At 41.2% G+C, this 20,253-nt stretch overlaps 1 protein-coding gene across 1 annotated transcript in view; it reads right to left on the bottom strand.

The window, feature by feature from the left end:
• Positions 1–201: 201 nt before the first annotated feature.
• Positions 202–20,253, bottom strand: part of LOC119885677 (protein shisa-8) — a 96,519-nt gene continuing 76,467 nt past the window's right edge. The window contains exons 4-5 of the mRNA XM_038695831.1: positions 14,247–14,363; positions 202–3,703 (exon numbers count right to left, since the gene is read on the bottom strand). Coding sequence (XP_038551759.1) covers positions 3,207–3,703; positions 14,247–14,363 — 614 coding nt within the window. The 3' untranslated portion in view covers positions 202–3,206. The remainder of the gene's footprint in view (positions 3,704–14,246; positions 14,364–20,253) is intronic.

Genomic DNA, 20,253 nt, shown 5'->3' with positions numbered 1-20,253 from the left:
CTATGGACCCGAGTACAGACTAGCTAGAGAGAGCAGATAAAGTGTACTTCTCTATTTATTCTCTTTTCAAAATAATTGTAACTCAGTTATTTGCTCAACCCCTCAGCCTGTTTTTATTTTCCATTTAACTCTTTTAACCCTGATTGTACACTGCACTGTAACTTTTATTATATTTTAATGTGTATTTTTTCAATTCCCCTATTATGTTTTTAAACTTTTTTATATTTCCCTGTTGCTTTTGTTTTATGTAAAGCACTTTGAATTACCTTGTTGTTGAAATGTGCTATACAAATAAACTTGCCTTGCCTTGCCTTGCCTAGGGAGTAAATCTAGTCTGTGACTGACTGTCATTAATTATATTTCCCTCCCCGTACACACACATACACACATGCTGAGGACCCAGTGAGAATACCACGGTTTACAACAGCTTGGAGCACTGGGTACGAAACACCAGACAAGTGCTTGGTGCCCATTGCTCAGCCCTCCATGGACATGGATGCACAGAGGTAGGTCCGGGGTAGATGACACTCTGCTAGGAGGCAGCTTGGAAGCTGAAAAAGAGAGAGAGCGGCAGAAAGAGAGCAGGAACGAGATGAAGTGCTAAATAGTGTGTGACTCTGGTAAGAGCTGCTGTTTGATTAGGTTCCACCACCTGTCTGTGCTATAGCATGTGCCAGGCATATGCACTGCGGCATAGCTGGTGTCCTCCTGATAACAAATGAAGGTGAATTCAATCAGTGAGTCAGGCTGGCTGATGGACTGTTTTGGATGGTGGAAGAGGAGGTTAGAGATTTTGAAGGCTGAATTTGTAGACTGGAGCCATCAACCAACACTGTACAAATAAACTGAAAAATGCAACATAAGGTAGTATGTTACTCATTGAAAAACCGATTACTAATCACTCATCAGAAACTAGTTGCATTCCTTTTGTCACTCAGCCCAGCAAAAAGTTCCTTTAAAGAGAAATTGTGGAAATTTTAACATGGCGTGTTTTACTTGATTGTGTCTGAGTCTCGTCGAAAGTAAACCCAGCATCACCTGCTCACCCTGCATAGTTTTAATTCATGTGTAAGGCTGACTGGATCACTGTCTAAATTCTAAGCTAAATTCATTGCCGGATTATCCCGTTGACTATTATGAGGATAATCACAAGTCATTTCCCTTTGGTCAACCGTATTAATTGGAACTGGACACAGATGAGGAGCTAAATCAAATGAAAGGGGAAAGACTAAGAATGGAGGCAAAGACAGGAAGGCAACTGGGCCGTCCTGAGAGACAACGTACCTCGGGAAACCGGTGTTGTTCCTGCTCTCACTGATCCCCTGGGAAATCTGGCCGAAATATACCAGAATATTCATTTAAACAACTCCAAAGCCTCTACAACCATATGTCACAATTTCGATGTTTAACCAGGTATAAATAGAAACAAGAGTTTAACAAATAGCCAGCCGATGGTTTCAATCTATTTGCTTACGGCTAGCTTAATGGTAGGTACGGGTACTGCATGCAACACTCCAGAAGTCCAAACCATGAAGCTGCGGGGTTCACATACACTCCCAATCAACCAAACCAACAGAACCAGCTCGTTCCTGAATGTGGGCTTACCAGTGGTTAATGTTAGCAAGACAGCTAAGAAGACACAAGATGTAAATAGAGAGTTTTCCGAGTTAGTGAGAGGCCGTTTCTTCTGCAGCTCCTACTCTAAGTTAACACTACCAGACGAGTTGGTCCACTGAATGTAGAGCGACCAAAAAATGACACGTTACTAAGACTACTTGACTGCTTTTATGCCAACAAAACTGATGTGTTTACTGTATTTGAAAGCAGGAATTATATGGCAGTGACAATGGTTTCAGCCTTGCAGATTATTTTAACACTGCAGCAGTCGTGCATCAGTTGTGCATCAAACAGCTGTGCTTTGACATAGCCATGCTAGGAAAAGGTGCCCTTGTAACGCATCACTGCTTGATCTTGTTTGATTATGGAATCGTGTCAAATGTGCAGATCTATTGTCTGAATACAGTGAATCTTGTAATCTCTCTCTCTCTCTCTCTCTCTCTCGATTCAGATATATATATATATATAAATTCATTCACAATTTCACTTCCTTTTACAACCAAATGCCCGTACCAATATGCAGCATTCGCTGACATTTCCACCAACCCAGCCTCATTTGTGAAAGAGCATTTGTGTGGAGCAGAGAGGGAGAGAGAATGCAATGACTTTGTAATGACCTTTTTGGATGCATGGACTCTTTTGCTCTTTTTTTCTAGGCAGCGTGACACATCCTGGATTTTCTATAGAGGTAAACATCCACAGCAACACAAAAGATGGTGACCGAAACAAGCAGTTACAAATACCAACTAGAGCTTGCTTATTCACTTTCCCCAGTTTCTGAGGATCAGTGTGTCGAGAGACAAGTGTGTTTCGGCTTGTGGGGTGGGGGTGCCTATGGTCTCTGACACTGCTGGGAACTTTCTGTAGTTTTTGACAAGTGTGTAGTGTGTGTCTATATGGTTCAGATCCGTCTCATCTTATTTGCCCCTGGAATGAGATGAATAAACCCCCCCACCACCACCACCCATGCCGCCCTCATCTCTTGTATGAATTGCCAGGCTGATATCTCGCTCTCCGGAGGGGCTGGAGGGCAACGGGAGCTGACAACACAATGGCATTGTTTCTGCTGATGGGGAGCCAAAGTCTCAGGGGAAACACTCCCCTACCAGCCTCTCCGACAGTCTCCGAAAAAGTGGTCAGAGTGCGTCTGGGCTAGTTTGTGGGGTAAATAGTGTCTGTGTATGGTGGAATGGTGCTACAGAGCAGTGCAGAGTGTCTTTGAGGTGGGAGGGGGTTGAGAGGAGAAGGAGGAGAGAGCTGTGCCAACACACTGAGAGGCCACTCAATTATTTAGAAGAGCTGCCGGGTTCAAAGAGTCACAGCCAGCACCTGCCAATCCGCCACCTTCACAGCTTATCTGCTGCTGCTGATCCAGTGGTCTTAAAAGTACACAAATATCACTCACATTATTATTATTATTGTCAACAATGATGAGGAAAATGCAGAATTAAAAAAATTCAGATTATACACGATATTTGCTTGCTCCCCTATTGCCATTACGGCTGTGGATATAAAAGATATCTGAGCATTTCTTGCTTACAGCTCCACTTGGTTTCCTCTTCTGTCTGTTCACCCATTCGTCCCCATGTTCAGACAGTGACCTCTGTCTTGCTGTTGGTGGGCAGTCCCTTGTGCCTGGGGTTCATGTGTGGCGAGTGGCCATAGCCCAGCGGCTGCGAAAAGAGCTCAGGAAGCGTTTCGATGCTGAACTGCCTTTTGTTGGAGTAGGCCTGGCGCCGGCTGTTCTGCTGATGCAGGGGCTGGTGCTGCTGCTGCTGGATGGGGTGGTGCTGCTGTCCCTGGAGGGTCATGTGGGTTGCCGTCGGGTGCTGGATGTGACTCTTACTGGGGTCCCATGCTTTAAAGGCTGAGCTGGACGTGAGTGGGTGAGTGTTGGTCTTGGAGATCTTCGGCTTGGGGATCTGGGAGGCATTGATGGTGATGGCCAGTGGCGCATGGATGTCGGGCGGCGGGAGGAAGGGCTTGTCCTTTGGGTGGAAGTTAATTGGCTGGAAAGTGGGAGGAGACTGGCGGTGGGTGTAATCTACCATTGGGTAGCTCTTGTAGTAGTCTCTTGCACCCGTTTCTGGATGGTGGATGGTCGGAGAGACAGTGGAGGAAGGGAAAAGAAGACAGACATGGTTAAATCATGATGCTAAAAAGTGGTGTAATTAAAGTATAATAATGATAAGCAGCAGCATTATTCAGTGCAAACTAGCAGGTTTTGCTGTTACTGTTGTTGAGGTTAAAGTTCACCTAACACAAAAAAAAAGCCAAGGCAAAGACAATGAATCCTGCAGGGTGTACAGTGAGTGAGTGTTTGTGTCATATTTATGTATTTGAGCTTTGAACTGTCCGTGGAGTTAAAAATACCCACAGCACCAGAGAGAAACAACTAGCGGGAGAGAGACTGAGAATCAAGAAGAGAACCCACAAAATAATGGATAAAGCCATATGAGTAAGAATGATGGGAGATAAGTTGGGAGTAAAAATAGAGTGGGTTCAGTGTGTCGAGTCAGATTACTACAAGCTACCCCCCCCCCCCCACACACACACACACACACACACACACAGTGCCCTTAAGACACTAACAACCTTGTTTGCTTAGCCCCGTTTTATTGGTCCTTTTTTTCCTGGAGAGAAATAAGAGACTAAGAAAAAAATTATATATTCTTCTGTATGATGGATGTCTTTTCCCTTCATTCTAGTGCCCTTATTGCTCTGATTTAATCTTCCATTTAGCTTGAGATCTTTTAATATCTTAACATCTGTCTTCCTCATAACATAACAGGAGGCAGCTGCTATCAGCTTGTACTACGTGTTTATGACAAAGTACATTTGTCTGCGCTTTTTGTTTTTATCGGTTTGTGTGCCTGTGTGTCAGATCGTATCATTATTACACTCCAAACAGGAACATAATAATAAGATTATGTCAATAGTCTGGTCAGAAGATGTATGACCAGTTGAGTTTAATGTGTTGTAATGAACGTCAATGAATGTGGCCATTAGTGGGTGCATGCATGTGTCACAGTGAGACCACACACTGAATGCATATTTGCATCATTAGACTGCTTGAGCTTTTGAGTTTTGTGCTTGCAGTTTCTAGAAAATAGAGCCTAACACGCTGACAAGCATGATGTGTCTTCTTGAATGCATGATTTTCTGTTTGCAAGGAGAGTCTTTATCTAGAAACACAGAGTTTAGCAGAGGCCTGTTTTTCACACTGTAGCTATTGCTGTAAATTTATTTCTAATCATGTATTCTAGCCAAGACAGCTAAGAAGCTTTTCTTGTGTTTGTATTAAAACATGGAGGAGTGGTATCACATTCACACATGTCAGGAAACTGTCCACTGCTATCACAGTTTTGTAATTGCTTATTGAACACTTCAAATGTGGGTCCATTGTGTACCTCCAGGGCACTTCAACAGCAGCTGTTGAGGAAGGAGACAGAGTCACCGGTAATCATTCACTCCCTCAGTAAAATTCTCCAAGCTGGTCCAATTATTTAAATACAATCCTGCTTTTCTCTACAACCATTTTAATTGTTGTTAATCTCAAAGGCCAACTGGATATGTTCCCCTCAACATGACAAAGCAGCTGATGAAAGATATGAAACGTGCTGAACTATTTCCACTGCCAGGACCAAGAAATCCTTTTTCCTGGTAGAGGACCTGGCTACACAGAGCTAAATACTAACCAACAAGATGGTGCAAGAGAACAGCTGACAGCGAAACAGTTTTAGATATTACATAGAGTTATGGAAGAAGAAGGAGCAGCCACAGTGAGCTGTTAGAGGATGAGCTACAGGAGACAAACTGCACACCTCCAACTCCTCAGCAAGGTAACCAACTTCTTACAGATGCAACAGACCACACCTCTGGCTACACCTAGCAGTGATGCTGAGGTGAGACAGATGGAAAACTTTCAACCAGAGAGGGCAGAATGCTCCTTTACAGCCATGTGATGGGTTGCTCTTTAAACTGGGAAGCACTTCTGGGTAACAAAAGTTACCCCTTTAGACAGTATGTCCTGCAGACATGTGGAGAGGGATTTAAAAGAAAAAGAACAATTAAATGAATCACTCACATCAATTGTTCAAATAACAGAGATTTAAGAGGCATATGTTTGCATTTTAAAGCAATAACGTTTTGCAATATTGATGACTAAGAATGACGAGAATGAACGCAAAAACCGTTTTGCTTTCATTTGAATTCTGCAAGAACAAACGTGTGGGGGATTAGTGTGTATTTGTGTGTCTGTTTGTGAATGTGTGTGAATTTGTGTCTCTGGGTTCATATGTTCATGTATGTGTGTGTGAAACTGTATGTGCATTGTGCAACAAAGAACACATTTACTTACATTCTTCGCTCATTGAAATGGGAATAAGCTGCTTACGTGTCTGTGCAGTAAAGAGCATCACAGTTTTGGCAAATTTTACCAGCCTGTTTGTCACAATGACGTGAAGACTCGCTGGACGTCAGCAGTATTGCTACAGATCAACAGAGGAACTACCTTTTATTGATTGTGGACACTGTATCTCTGCTTCTGGTGTAATGCACTACAGCTGAAGCTATAGCAGCAGCCTTTGAGAGCAAATCGGTTCAAATCTCTGGACAGGGCGGGAAAATCTGGGACGGCACAGAAACAATGAATTAAACACACCCTTCCTTCCCACAACAACTGCTGTTGCTGTCCATTTGAGTGTTTCCACACATGTTGCCAACAGGAGCACCTGACAGTAGGGTCCTCTGTGACAGTATTATGTGCCTTCCTCTCCATTTAACAGAGTCTCCATCTGCTCATTCTTTCTCTCTCTCTCACTCATGTTTTCAATTCTTTCCATCTCTATTTCAATTTATTCCATACTCTTCAACAACAACTCTATCCAGCAGCAGCCTAAAGCACGGCCCGTGGGTCCAATCTGGGCCACTGCATAACAGCTGCATGAAATGGGCCCTGCAAAGTGTATTACAGTTAGACAACATACTGTATTCTATTTGGTCTATTTTTAATGCCATTTACTTATGTTTAAGCAGTTATTCTGAGAGAACTTGCTTAGTACAATGCCTATCGACACACATGACAATGGCGTAAGAATTATTCTGCAAACAATCTATAGTTCTGATGCATTTTGGTAAGTGGCCATTATTGTTATATTCAGCACTGTAGCACTCTGCTCTTCATAACTTTTAGATGCAGTTTTGCAACCCCTAATTTTAATTTCACAAGCACTTCAAGAGGCTTTAAAGCTGTCATCCTGTCAGAACCAGAACTGATCATTGCTTGTAAATGAACCCTATCTTGAAGTGGAAAACTTTGAAGCAGTGGGATTCCTTCAAAGCCATCTTTTGGGGGGGAATTTTACATCACTTCAACTCGTGTAGTCATCAAAAATTACCAAAACTTCTTTCACCCATATTTGACCGGAAGCACATGCAAAAAAATGCAGTAACCACACTGCAAAAGCATCTAATAATTGAATTGTATACTGAGTCTAAATGTGTTTTTCTGTAAAACAACTGAAAAACTACACTCCGGCCACTTTATTAGGTACACCTGTTCAATTCCTTGTTAACAAGCACTGGCTGGACTGAGCATTTCAGAAACTGCTGATCTACTGGGATTTTAACACACAACTGTCTCTAGGGTTCACAGAGAATTATCTGAAAAAGAGAAAATATCCAGTGAGGGGCAGTTGTGTGGACCTTGTTGATGTCAGAGGAGAATGGGCAGACTGGTTCAAGATGACAGAAAGTCAACAGTAACTCAAATAACAACTTACACAACCAAGGTATCTTCTGATGGCTACTTCCAGCAGGACAATGCACCATGTCACAAAGGTCAAATCATCTCAAACTTCTTGAACATGACAATGAGTTCACTGTACTCCAATGGCCTCCACAGTCACCAGATCTCAATCCAATAGAGCACCTTCAGGATGTGGTGGAACAGGAACTTTGTATAATGGATGTTCAGCCGTCAAATCTGCAGTAACTGCGTGATGCCATCATGTCAATTAGACCAAAGTCTCTGAGGAATGTTTCAAACACCTTGTTTAAAGTATGCCACAAAGAATTAAGGCAGTTCTGAAGGCAAGAGGGGATCGAACTGTCCAGCAAGGTGTACCTAATAAAGTATATATAGAGTCATTTGCTTGTTTCCATTGTAATTTCAAAAAACTAATGACAATCAAGTAATTGTGCTTGTCCAGTTGTTGTTTACTTAACTCTAAAAACTATTTAATAAATATATTTAGGACTATCTTGAAAATGTTGTTCCAGGTTACCTAGCATTAAAAAATATATGTATTTAAATCGACAGCCATTTTTCTACAGCATCTTCAAATGGTGCTCAGGCTGTTGGATCATTAGACTTTAATTAAAGACATCAGGCAGTCTTGGCCCTGAACTTGGAGTCCTAGTATCCTGGCAAACAGTCTTTCTCGCCCTCTTCAAGAAAATCCTTATGTTGTCTTTTCTCTTTCCTGGAGGTCTGACACTCACTGGAGACAAACCTGGATTGAACTCTATGGATCACACATAAAGCATTTGTGGATATATTTCTAACAGCTTGCTCAAGACTAAGTCAGGCCGTCTAAATCCTACCATGTAAGTTTATTTCTTCCTCCTCTCGCTCTTCTGTCCCTGTCCTCTCACTTTCTCCGTTTCTAACCTTTAGCATCTTTATCCCACATTTTCCCACTGCCAGTCAACATGTCCTCTTTTAATTGAGATAGATATATCAGAGCTGCTTGGGCTAGACTCCTGCTGCTACACCTGGCACAGGTTAACTGTCACAGAGTCTCGACCTCTTTGACCAGTTATACCCTTCCCTGTTATCTATCCTTCTCCCATCCTTTTTTTGCTTACTGTGTCTTTTTCTCTGTTTCACCTCTTACATTTTGCTTTGTATAAGAGATTTTTGAACTCGAGCTGTTTACCGCTGCATTAAGTCCCAATGTGTTCATAAAGATTTCAAAGCAGCTTGTTCCAGGTACCTACTGTTTCACCTGGCAAATGGTCAGCTATCCCATCCAAACTGTTCCGTGTCCTAGCCATGACTTTGTCCGCACAGCCAGGATCTTTGGACCCGGTGGCTTGTTTATTGCCCAGCGAGAGAATTGATAAGCACGTGTGAAAAGATGATTGGACTGTGTGTATGTTTCTCTGTTTGTGAGTGCCTAATGGGTAATTGGAGACAATAAGTTAAAATAATAATTAAAAATGAACAATGGAAAACCGAATACCTAGATGTCGTGAGAGCGGAGAGAATTTAGCGTTTCACCTCAATGTGTGAGGGATTTGTTATTTAGCTTTGTTGGATAGTTTTCAGTGTAATGGTGGCTGACGTCTGATGCTCATTGGAGGATGGCTGCTGATGGATCCGCCTTTGTGACTCACTCACTGAGCAGAATAATGAGATGAGGATTTTCTCTTTGCTTGTCTTCTCCTCTTCAGTCCCTTCCAAGACTCATTTTGCAAGCCTGAATGTTGTAACTGCTTTTTGTTTATTACCAAAACTTTTAAAAAACATGGAAAAAGTCTATTGTAAGTTATCAGTTAAATTTCTTAATGACAAATTTTTGCCTGTGATTTTAAAATACACTCTCAAATTCTGCTATAACCCTCCATCCCGGCATATTTTAAAAATGTAACAGAGGAATTAAAGAGCAGTGACTGTGGGCGTGACCTCGTGGCCATCTCAGAAGAGTTTCAGCAGTGGAGCATATAGCCTGCCTCACGTTTTTGACTTGTTATTAATTTGTCCTTTTTGTGTTTCTACTAACTTCTTCACAGCTCTCTGTGACCCTGTTTCGTTCCGTTGTCAGCAGGCTCAATATGCCACAAGGAGCATTTCAGAATCAGAGCATTTCCCCTGCCTGATTTTGCTGACATGTTTATATTTTCTTGATTTGGAAATCAGTGCTTGCTTTTTCTGCTTTTACTATGATTAAGGCTACGTAGTTAAATGGCTTATTTTTGTGTCTGTTTGGACCCTGTTTATTGTTGTTTTTCGATCGGGTGTTTCATTTTGAAAATTTACCAGATTCTCTATGCTATTCTGTGTCTGACTTCCTGTCTGGGTCGATCTGCTCTGTGCTGCTTGATGCGGCTTCTGTCAAAAATAGACCTACCTGTTTTCTGAGGAGCGGAGCGGAGAGCGATTAGCTCTGGCAACCGCGGCGCAGCCGTAACGCGCCGTAGCTGGAGTCAGTGGATTTTAGGCGTGAGGGGACACTGGGGAGACTGACTGACCACTGAGTGTAGCATGGACAACAACAACATAGAGTTCTACTGCAGCCCACAATGACATCAGTAGAGTTCTGCGTTAGCTCTCAGTGACATCACTAGTTTTCCTCTCGCTCCCAGTGACATCACTGGAGTTCTACTGTAGTTCCCAATGATTTCACTGGTGTTCTCCTGTTAAGTGTCATCACTTGAATTACACTGTAGCTCATAATGACCTCATTGTCATCACTAGAGTAATGGCATCACTAGTGTTCTACTGTACCTCACAATGGCATCAGTAGTGTTCTACTGTAGCTCTTAATTACATCACTAGAATTCTACTGTGCGTTTATATGCATTACTAAAGTTCTACTGTATCTCTAAATTACATCGCTATTGTTCTACTGTAACCCACAGTGTCATAACAAGTGTTATGGTACCACTAGTGTTCTTCTGTAGCTCACAGATTCACCACTACAGTTCTACTGTTGGCCACAGTGACAATGTTAGATTTCCAGTGTGGCTCACAATGACATCACATGGGTTTTATTGCAGGTCAGACTTTCATTACTAGTTCCACCGTAGTTCTCAGTGAAGTTTCTTGAGTTACTATGTTTGCCCTATTTTTATTCAAGAGGGTGGTCTTTCAATTTGAGCACATGACTCATTGATTTCATATTCAGATTCTCACTTTCCCTCAAAGCCCTGCCCTTGCACTCAAATAGCCTTGCATTTAGATTTGCTGTGCTCTAGCTTCAGCCCTTCTCCTCGCACTCTGTGGAATGACTGTTTTCAGAGTTCTCCAGTGTTCTCAGATGTTTTTTGCAATAACCCTGTCAAAATTCTCCAGTCAATAGAATGCCAGGTGTAGTGTTGACCAGTGAAATTATTCCTGCCTTTAGAGCACCCCTTATGGACTCCTGAGTCATGAAGGTGACATTGTTTTCCTATCTAGCACACCAATGGGAAGGTAGTAAAGCTATAATAGTTTTTAATAAAGTATGGGTGCTGGTATATACACTGAACAAAATTATAAACACAACAGTTTTGTTTTTGTTCCCATTCATCATGAGCTGAACTCAAAGATCTGACTTTTTCTGTGTACACAAAAGGCCTATTTCTCTCAAATATTGTTTGCAAATCTGTCAAAATCTGTGTTAGTGAGCACTTTTCCTTTGCTGAGATAGTCTATCCAACACACAGGTGTGGCATATCAAGATGCTGATCAGACAGCATGGGTATTGCACAGGTGTGCCTTGGACTGGCCACAATAAAAGGCCACATCATCGCTAGAGTTCTACTGTTCCTCTCACTAACATCACTTTTGTTCTACTGGAGCTCATAATTACATCATTAGACATACACCATCCTGCCATAAATCTCCTTTTTTTTAAAGTCTGCTGCTGACCCTCTTCTTCTTTTGCATTAAATTAAATTAATTAATTGTTTAATTTAATTGCAGTTAGCAAACCAACTGCATACCTCCACCACCTGGGCTGGCGTGTGGAACAGTAGGTTGCTGCTGTCCTGTCGGTCAGATCGACATACTGCCCCCATGTTCATGTGCTGAATTGCATCTGGTGGACGCGTAGCATTAATTCCTGGGGACGTGCACAACCTACGCTCCAAAGGAACGCAGGATACGCGTGGCAGCCATCTTGCGTAAGCAAGTATATCCAGGCCTTAAGCTATGATTACATCACTAGACTTCTAAAGTAGCCCTCAAAAAATCTACTTTAGTGTTGCACTGTAGCTTTTAATTATATCACTGGGTTCTCCTTTAACTCACCGTGACATACCTATTTTATTTGTGTTTATTTTCACGTTTTCTTTTGTAGCTCACAATTACAGAAGTCGGGTTCTACTGTTGCTCTATATGACATTGCTACAGTTCTACATAAGCTCACAATGACACCAGTAGAGATCTACTGTACCTATGAATTACCTCAGTAGAGTCCTACTATTGCTCACAGTGACATAACTGGAGTTCAATTCTAGTTCACTAATACAGCTAGTGTTCTACTGTAGCTCATACTTATATTACTAGAGAAATTACATCACACGTGTTTTACTGTAGATCATAGTGACATCACTAGAGTTCTACTTTAGCTCTCAATGACTACACCAAAGTTCAAGAAATTGACTATGCCATCACCTTGCATTTGAATGTGTGGTGAGGCTGGTAAAGGTGGGGGTGGTTCTATTGTAGCTCATAAAGACATCATTAGAGCTCTACTGTAGTTCAGGATGACATCATGAGTGTTCTACTGTTACTCTCTACTACATTACCAGTGTTCTACCTTTAGTTAGTGTCATCACTACAGTTCTTCTGCTGTTGCTCATAACAACACCACTTGAGTTTTAAAGTATCCCTCTATGACATAACTTGAGATAGGACATAACACGTGCTCTATTGTAGGTTACAATGACATCACAAGAATTCTGCTTTAGCTCTCAATGACATCACTGGAGTTCTACTAAATAAAATCTGCTTTGCGACAGTTGTCCTTTCAATCAGAAGCCTGCTTTTGTCCACCACTGTCTGAATTCAAGGACACATTGTTCAAGAAATTGCATTATTTGCTGTATGAGAACAGAAAGCTTGAAAGTTGTAACCAAAAGTTGCTAAAAGGGGTTGGGCTTAGCAAACAGTCAATCGATTATGTCTTTGTCGTTAAAACCTTTGGACGTCTCATGTTTCTGTGTCTGATACTCTTCAGCTATGATGAACAGCCCTGTCTCTCTTTGCGTTGTAGTTTGTCATATGTGTCAAACTGTCATCCCTCATCCCTCATCATCGTCACTATGTCCTTATCTGTCTGCAATGATCTGACAATAGATGATGTGTGTGAGTGTCTATGTATTGTACATGTTTATGCTTGTGCATGTTTATGTGTGGCTGTGCTGTAGGGAGGAAGTATAATGCCTGTGCGTGTGCGGTGGGTAGGACATGGTTATAGTGTGTGTGTGTGTGAGAGAGAAAGAGAGAGCGAGAGAGGCCAGCGGGCAAGCTTGAGGCCTGGACCAGTCGCTTCAGACTGATACTGCCCAGACTGCTGTCACTCACCACCCACCAATTCCTAATTAATTCTGTGTGTGTGCGATTTATATTTTCTGAACCAGTTGAGTTATCAGTCCTCTATAAGTTATGCCATCATTGCACCTTTTTTTCCACAGGTGATTCACATTTACCACTAACAGAAAGGCAAGCTGTCCAAAAACTGTCATCAATGAGCTTTAGGTAGATGACTAACCCACCTATAACAAACAACATATAGTAGTTTTTTTTTTCATGGTTGTGAGGCAACAATAACCCTAACGTCTGCTTTGTTTAATACAGTACTTCCCCAGTTTCGTAAAGATAATGAAACATTAATGTAACACAATTATTTTCGTATCAAAAAGGAAGTTATTTATGATTGTAACTGAAGGACTAAATGAAAAGAAAAAGGTGTTAGTACCTGCTTTGGTATGAATTCTACATATCCTCCTTTGGTGTTTTGAGAAAGGTGTCTAACATATTAACCGAAATTCTCTCATACATGTTGAGTTGGGTGGAGAGCTGGTGACTTTTATGGTGACTTTGCTGGTGAATTTATATATGTATATATATATGGCATTGATTGTCTGGATGGGAACAGTACCACCAATGAAACATGACACACATATTTAGTTTGCCTATTGGTTTATTGGTTTAATTTTTAGTGCAAAACTACACAGCTGCTATGTTTTAAATGTTATGTGCGTGTGTTTGTTCTGTGATACCTAGCTGCTAATCTCCTGCTCAACAGTGACAGCTTTTCATGGTGTGTGATAATAAGTTGAGCACGACTTAAGTTTCCAGTCTTGTACTTATGCTGTTCATTTCACCAAGGATAACTTTATTCCTCTAACTCAACAATAGGTGGGAGGTTGTCTTTCTTGTGAGTGGCCAAATGTAGTCATAATATTTACATTAAGCTGCCATGATCTAATATAATGAAATATAATGAAATATAAAAATTAAACCTTAAATCAGCCACAGCACTCAAACATGAATCGTGAGTCAACACGAATAGATGAAAGTCAGACTCATAACAAGTTCATTATCCTAATTGGTGTTAGCTCAGCGTTAACCACGCAGCTCAGCTTGTGCACCAATAAGGAGGCATTTAGTATTTTTTTCATCATCAGGAATCAGGTTTGTTTTGTACTGTGCAGAAGAACACACATGCTTACTGTACAGAGGCCAGTTTGGCCAGTTTGGCCTCTGTACAGTAAGCATGTGTTCTGTATCTGCATGTGTTCTGTAGCTGTCTTGTTAAGTTTACATCACTAGTAATCCATAAGAAAGTAATCAAACACACATACATGAGGTTGGAAAGTTGTGTGTCTGTGTGTATACGTGTACTCCTACTCACCCACGGCTTTCAGCGATGTGTACTTGTTAAAGCCAATTCCCAGGTTATTATGAGGGTGAGACAAGGCCATGGCTGGACCCAGGGGAGGCAAGGCTGCGTTGTTCAAATGGTTGTGTTCTGAGGGAAAGAGAGAAAGAGAGAGAACATTTCTATTTAAATGTGGTGCACATATTAAATATATTTCACTAGTGTCACCCATAGAAAATGACAATCAGTATATTTCCATCAACTAGTGTAATGAGAATATTCTCAAGAGGGAGTAACAATATCACACAATTAAAAGTCATCTGCAACTCTAGTACTTTTAGGACTTGACATTTGTGTTTTTATCCTTTTTGTTTGTACACTGTATGCAGAATGTGATCTAAGATGCTAGTTAAGCTCATGTTGGGGGAACGGATGTAATCATTAGCTGAGGCTCAATAACTATTTGCGCATTTCGATCAGCCTTCATTACATAATGTTTCTGCTTAAAATCACAAATATATTCATAAAGCCGTTAGATGTGCAGATGCCAAACGTTACTTAATATAGGCCTACAGTTATGCACAAGGACAGCTAAGAAGCAAAATAATAAACACCTTCACAATAATGGTAACACATTGTGTCTCCTTACATTCTGAAAACAGGCACACAAATATAGTTTTCTTTCTTTATGACAAATTATTAAATTATGAGTCACAGAGTTTGGTCATACATCATAGTACAAACGTGTGGTGAGGTGTGTGAGGTAGTGTGTCATGTTTTAAACTGATTCTGAGATTTACTTTTTCAAGTTTTAATGCAGATTACTTTTCCTTGTGTCAGGTAGAACATCTTTCACGGCATTAGCTGACTGGCATCAGCTGTATTATTCTTGCTTGAGAATGGCTCATTCATCAGCTGACTACTTTCCTCCAAACACATTTTTACTGGTGTACAGCTTGGCCATTATAACATGACCATTACTCTGCTGATACACTCACACCACACCCTCCTCCCTAGGTGCTATCTTTTTTGGTGTTATTGATTATAACAATAATAATAATAAGGAGATATTTGATCTCCCAGCTGAATCCCCATTGCCCATATTCTTTGAGAGCTTCCTTGAAGAACAGAGTACATCAATGGGATGAAACAATTTCAAGCACAGTGTTAGTTCAGGCAGGCAACAAAGTCAAGCTCCACCCCAGCTCCGCCTTTCAGGCTGCATCTGATTAATCATATAATTCGTTTGTTAATGCCTGCTCTGTTCTGTACCAGGGGGTTCTTTACTGATGTTCTCTGCCTCGGGCTTTCCCTGTATGCACATGGATGGGCAGGGAGGTGCTCTCCCAGAGCAGAGCCATACCGTCAAACATAACTACAGTGGCACAAATATCAGTTTCTTTGATGAAAGCTGTCCGGCTGAATTGCTATAAGTGGCAAATTGTTTGTGGTGCTGAATGTCTATACTGCAATTATAATAGCCTTACTCCTCTATTCAACCTCGTTTTTTGCAGTAAAATATCTTTAATATCCCACTGTAGGCTATCTGCCTAGCACTGAGAGACAAATTTACAGATTTTACAGATTTCTTTCTCAGGAGTTAGGGAAGACCAAAACACTTAAAAGGAGAGTGAATATTGGACTTTCATCAACTCTTGCTAAATTAATGTACGTTTAAGTAGTAAACTTAGAGATAAACGTGACAATTTTACAAAAGGAACATCAAGATAATATAGCCTTATTTAATAATAAGTCTTAATTTTAGGAAACACTATCACTAATTATAAACAGTCTCATTTTCCAGAAACAAGATATAGCAGTTAATTTAAGAATGATATGCCAGTGTTTGAAAATATTCCACATAGCATCTTTAACAAACCCTCCTGGCCCTCTGCAGAAACAAGGTCAGGCCAGGATTACCTCACTTCTCAAATACATTGTCACGCCAGAAGTCTAAAACTTATAAAGTTTCCCACAGGGTAAGAAGTACACACACACTCTCTCCCTCTTCCACACATCCATAAACAAACACACACACCCGACGCCTGCGTCCACCAGCCCCACGATGACTGCGACGCATCAATGAGAATGAAGCGAGGGGGAAATAAGAGAGCGAGGCGGAGAGAGCGGGCAAGGCAGGGAGAAAGCCAGAGAGTGAGGGATGTGACACCAGTGCTGACTGATTGAATTAGAAATAGATCTTCACTTCCCCATGTAATTGATATGCAGTGATGACACGCTGTGTGTGGAGTGGAGAGCAGGGAGGCACAACTGTCTGTTGCAATTTTATGCGTGTGATTGTAAAATGTGGGTTGTTATTGTCTTGAACCCAGGTACCACCTGCTTTCCCTACTCATTTACCAACACTTCAAAGACAGACATATAAAGCTGTACAACTTTATATCAATTTTCCAAATAAATAAACAATACATGATATTAAATTTTGCCTGTGAGAGCTTAATAAAGGTTATAAGGATCCTTTTCAGTGATTACTTTATAACATTTAAAAGAATAGCTTTTGCTCTTTAAGTGTCCTACATTCAGATGCCATCTTCTCAAGCGGTCCTCTAGCGAGCCAAAAACAGTGGAAATAATGAGAGAGAGAGAGAGAGAGAGAGAGATGGAGTGAAGAAGAGAAAGATAGAGTTGAAGGCACAGATAGGGGGGGGGGGGGGGGGGGGGATCAACTAATTGATGGAAAGATCCTTGGCTGCTCTCCAGTTTGACCACAGGGCTGTTCCTGGCCACCAGAGAGCACATAGAGAGAGAGAGCACTGTAGTAATGTGCACACCAGTTGTTGTTTGCATTTCTTTCTCTTTTCTTTCATTGTACATCTTGCACATGTACTTATTAACAGTCATGGCATGGGATGAGGAATTTAGGATCTGGAAGAGATGATAGGGGTCATTTCTCATTCTTTCGACTGAATGTCTAGACATGTTTTGTGATTCTTTTATAATTTTTATATAGGCTGAATAACTCCTACAAAAAGTTGAAAGGCTATTTCTCCATTCATTAATTATACATCAGGGTATAAGAATTCAGAAAAAAAGAGTTGTGCCGATTGTCTTTGAAAACAGAATTCCACTTATTTTTCTGACAGGGCAGGAGACACAAATTTAAAAAAAGATCTTTGTCCAACACAAAACGACAAATATCAAACTCACTGTTGGTGTTAATAATAATTAATCAGTGGTACAGTAGTCCTATTTAAAGTCCACTACTGTTTACCAAAACAGTACAGTATAGTAATGGGTCAGACAAAGTAAAAAGCTACATAGCGATGAAGGAAACGGCAGATTTGGATGATAATTATCTGTGGATTCATCACAACAAGCACATTTCACATTACACATAATTATTTAACCATTGTTACCATTGAATATTGATTACTGCAGCTTTAATGTTTGAAGAAGGTTTTGGTTTTTGTTAGACGCAAAAAAAGATTTGTGAACATGACATCCTCGCTCAGGGCAGTAAAACCTTTTTCTCCATATGATTTTGGAACTAAACTCATGACAGACGACATCTTTGTAAATTGAACAGAATATATATTTCCATTTTAAACATGTTCATTTATGAATTTCTATATGTAATTCAGTACGATCCTATTGTAAACGTGAGGGAGCAGATTGAAAGGGAACTTCTCTCCTGTATTCTGCATTCTTGAATAAGTTCCCTCTGAATGTCCTATATTTTCCCTGTGTGTGTCTTCATGAGTGTGTGCGTGTTCTTTGATGTACTATACTATGGAGGCCTCAGAGGGGAAGCACTCATAAGAATTCAAATTTATGTTTATTAAAGAGAAGAAGAGGAGGAAATTAGGACTATATGAATGTAATTCACATTGTGTGTGTGTGAGATATAATCTGTGAGAGAGAGAATAGGAAATTTTTGGTGCGTATTATTAAAGCCATTGTGTGAGGAGCAGCATGTTTGCTTTGTTTTGCACGTGCATGCCTTCCTACCAGAATGTATTTGTTTATGTTTGTTTGTGTGTGCTCGCAAATGTACTGTATATGTGTGTGTGTGTGTGTGTGTGTGTGTGTTACTAGTGTGTCTCTACAGGCAGGCAGCAGAGCACCGCTGGGTGATGGCCTAATTCAGCAGGGCTCAACATCAAAGAGGCAGACTGCTGCAAGTGCTTCAGCCAGCCTTATTCTGACATGACTACTGTCACACTCAGAAAGAGAGAGAGAGAGAGAGAGAGAGATGGAAATAGGAAGAATGGAGGAAGATAGATGTAGAGAGGAGGGAGTGGCGTGGGTAGCAAGGAGGGAGAAAGACAGGAGAGGCCTGTGTTGTTTTATGCATAGTGCATAAAACTAGCAGCGAGCCACACAGGCTAAAATGAGCACGTTTATGGAACAGGGTTGGATGAACAGACAAGCGCCGTATACAGTATCTCTCAAAAGTGAGTACACCCCTCACATTTTTGTAAATATTTGATTATAACTTTTCATGTGACAACACTGATGAAATGACACTTTGCTACAGAGTAAAGTAGTGAGTGTACAGCTTGTATAACAGTGTAAATTTGCTGTCCCCTCAAAATAACACATCACACAGCCATTAATCTCTAAACTGGCAACAAAAGTGAGAACACACCTAAGTGAAAATGTCTTAATTGGTCGAAAAAGGGTCAATATTTTGTGTGGCCACCATTATTTTTCAGCACTGCCTTAACTCTCTTGGGCACGGAGTTAACCAAAGCTTCACAGGTTGCCGCTAGAGTCCTCTTACACTCCTCCATGACAACATCACAGAGCTGGTGGATGTTAGAAACCTTGCACTCCTCCACCTTCCGTTTGAGGATGCCCCACAGATGCTCAATAGGGTTTAGGTCTGGAGACATGCTTGGCCAGTCCATCACCTTTACCCTCAACTTCTTTAGCAAGGCAGTGGTCGTCTTGGAGGTGCGTTTGGGGTCGTTATCATGTTGGAATACTGTCCTGCGGTCCAGTCTCCGCAGGGAGGGGATCATGCTCTGCATCAGTATGTCACAGTACATGTTGGCATTCATGGTTCCCTCAATGACCTGTAGTACCACAGTGCCGGCAGCACTCATGCAGCCCCAGACCATGACACTCCCACCACCATGCTTGACTGTAGGCAAGACACACTTGTCTTTGTACTCCGCACCTGGTTGCTGCCACACACGCTTGACACCATCTAAACCAAATAAGTTTATCTTTGTCTCATCAGACCACAGGACATGGTTCCAGTAATCCATGTCTGTAGTCTGCTTGTCTTCAGCAAACTGTTTGTGGGCTTTCTTGTGCATCATCTTTAGAAGAGGCTTCCTTCTGACGTGATGTGTCAGTGTGGGGCTGAGTGGAACCTGTCCAGTTGAATCGCTGTGTGGTCTTGGCCACTGTGCTGCAGCTCAGTTTCAGGGTCTTCTTTTAGCCTAGGCCATCTTTATGTAGAGCAACAATTTCAGATCCTCAGAGAGGTTTTTGGCATGAGGTGCCATGTTGAACTTCCAGTGACCAGTATGAGGGAGTGTGAGAGCGATCACACCAAATTTAACACACCTGCTCCCCATTCACCCCTGAGACCTTGTAACACTAACGAGTCACATGACACCGGGGAGGGAAAATGGCTAATTGGGCAAAATTTGACATTTTCACTTTGGGTTCCAGTGGTTTAGACATTAATGGCTGTGTGATGTGTTATTTTGAGGGGACAGCAAATTTACACTGTTCACTGCTTATACACACACATTCAAAGACACACACACATTCACCCATACATAAGACACACACACTCACCCACAAGCACATACACATACAGACACAACCATTCTCTCACATATAGACACACAAACAAATTTATGTTGCCCATGGTTGTCACAGGTAGAATTATTCTTTTCATCATTGACTTTACATTGTGGCAAAGTGTCATTTCTTCGGTGTTCAGTCTTCTTCTTCAGTCAAATGAAAATATATAATCAAATATTATAGCAGCTCTTTGTGTGAGGGGTGTACTTACTTTTGTGAGATACTGTCACATCATATCATGTGAGTGTATGAAAGA

This window comes from Micropterus salmoides, unplaced genomic scaffold, assembly GCF_014851395.1.
Source record: "Micropterus salmoides isolate LMB-PRFRI ecotype aquatic unplaced genomic scaffold, ASM1485139v1 Ms_hic_scaffold_10, whole genome shotgun sequence".
Taxonomy (NCBI): domain Eukaryota; kingdom Metazoa; phylum Chordata; class Actinopteri; order Centrarchiformes; family Centrarchidae; genus Micropterus; species Micropterus salmoides.
Note: the sequence above shows the minus strand (reverse complement) of the source record. Positions and strands in the feature narration are given on the sequence as shown.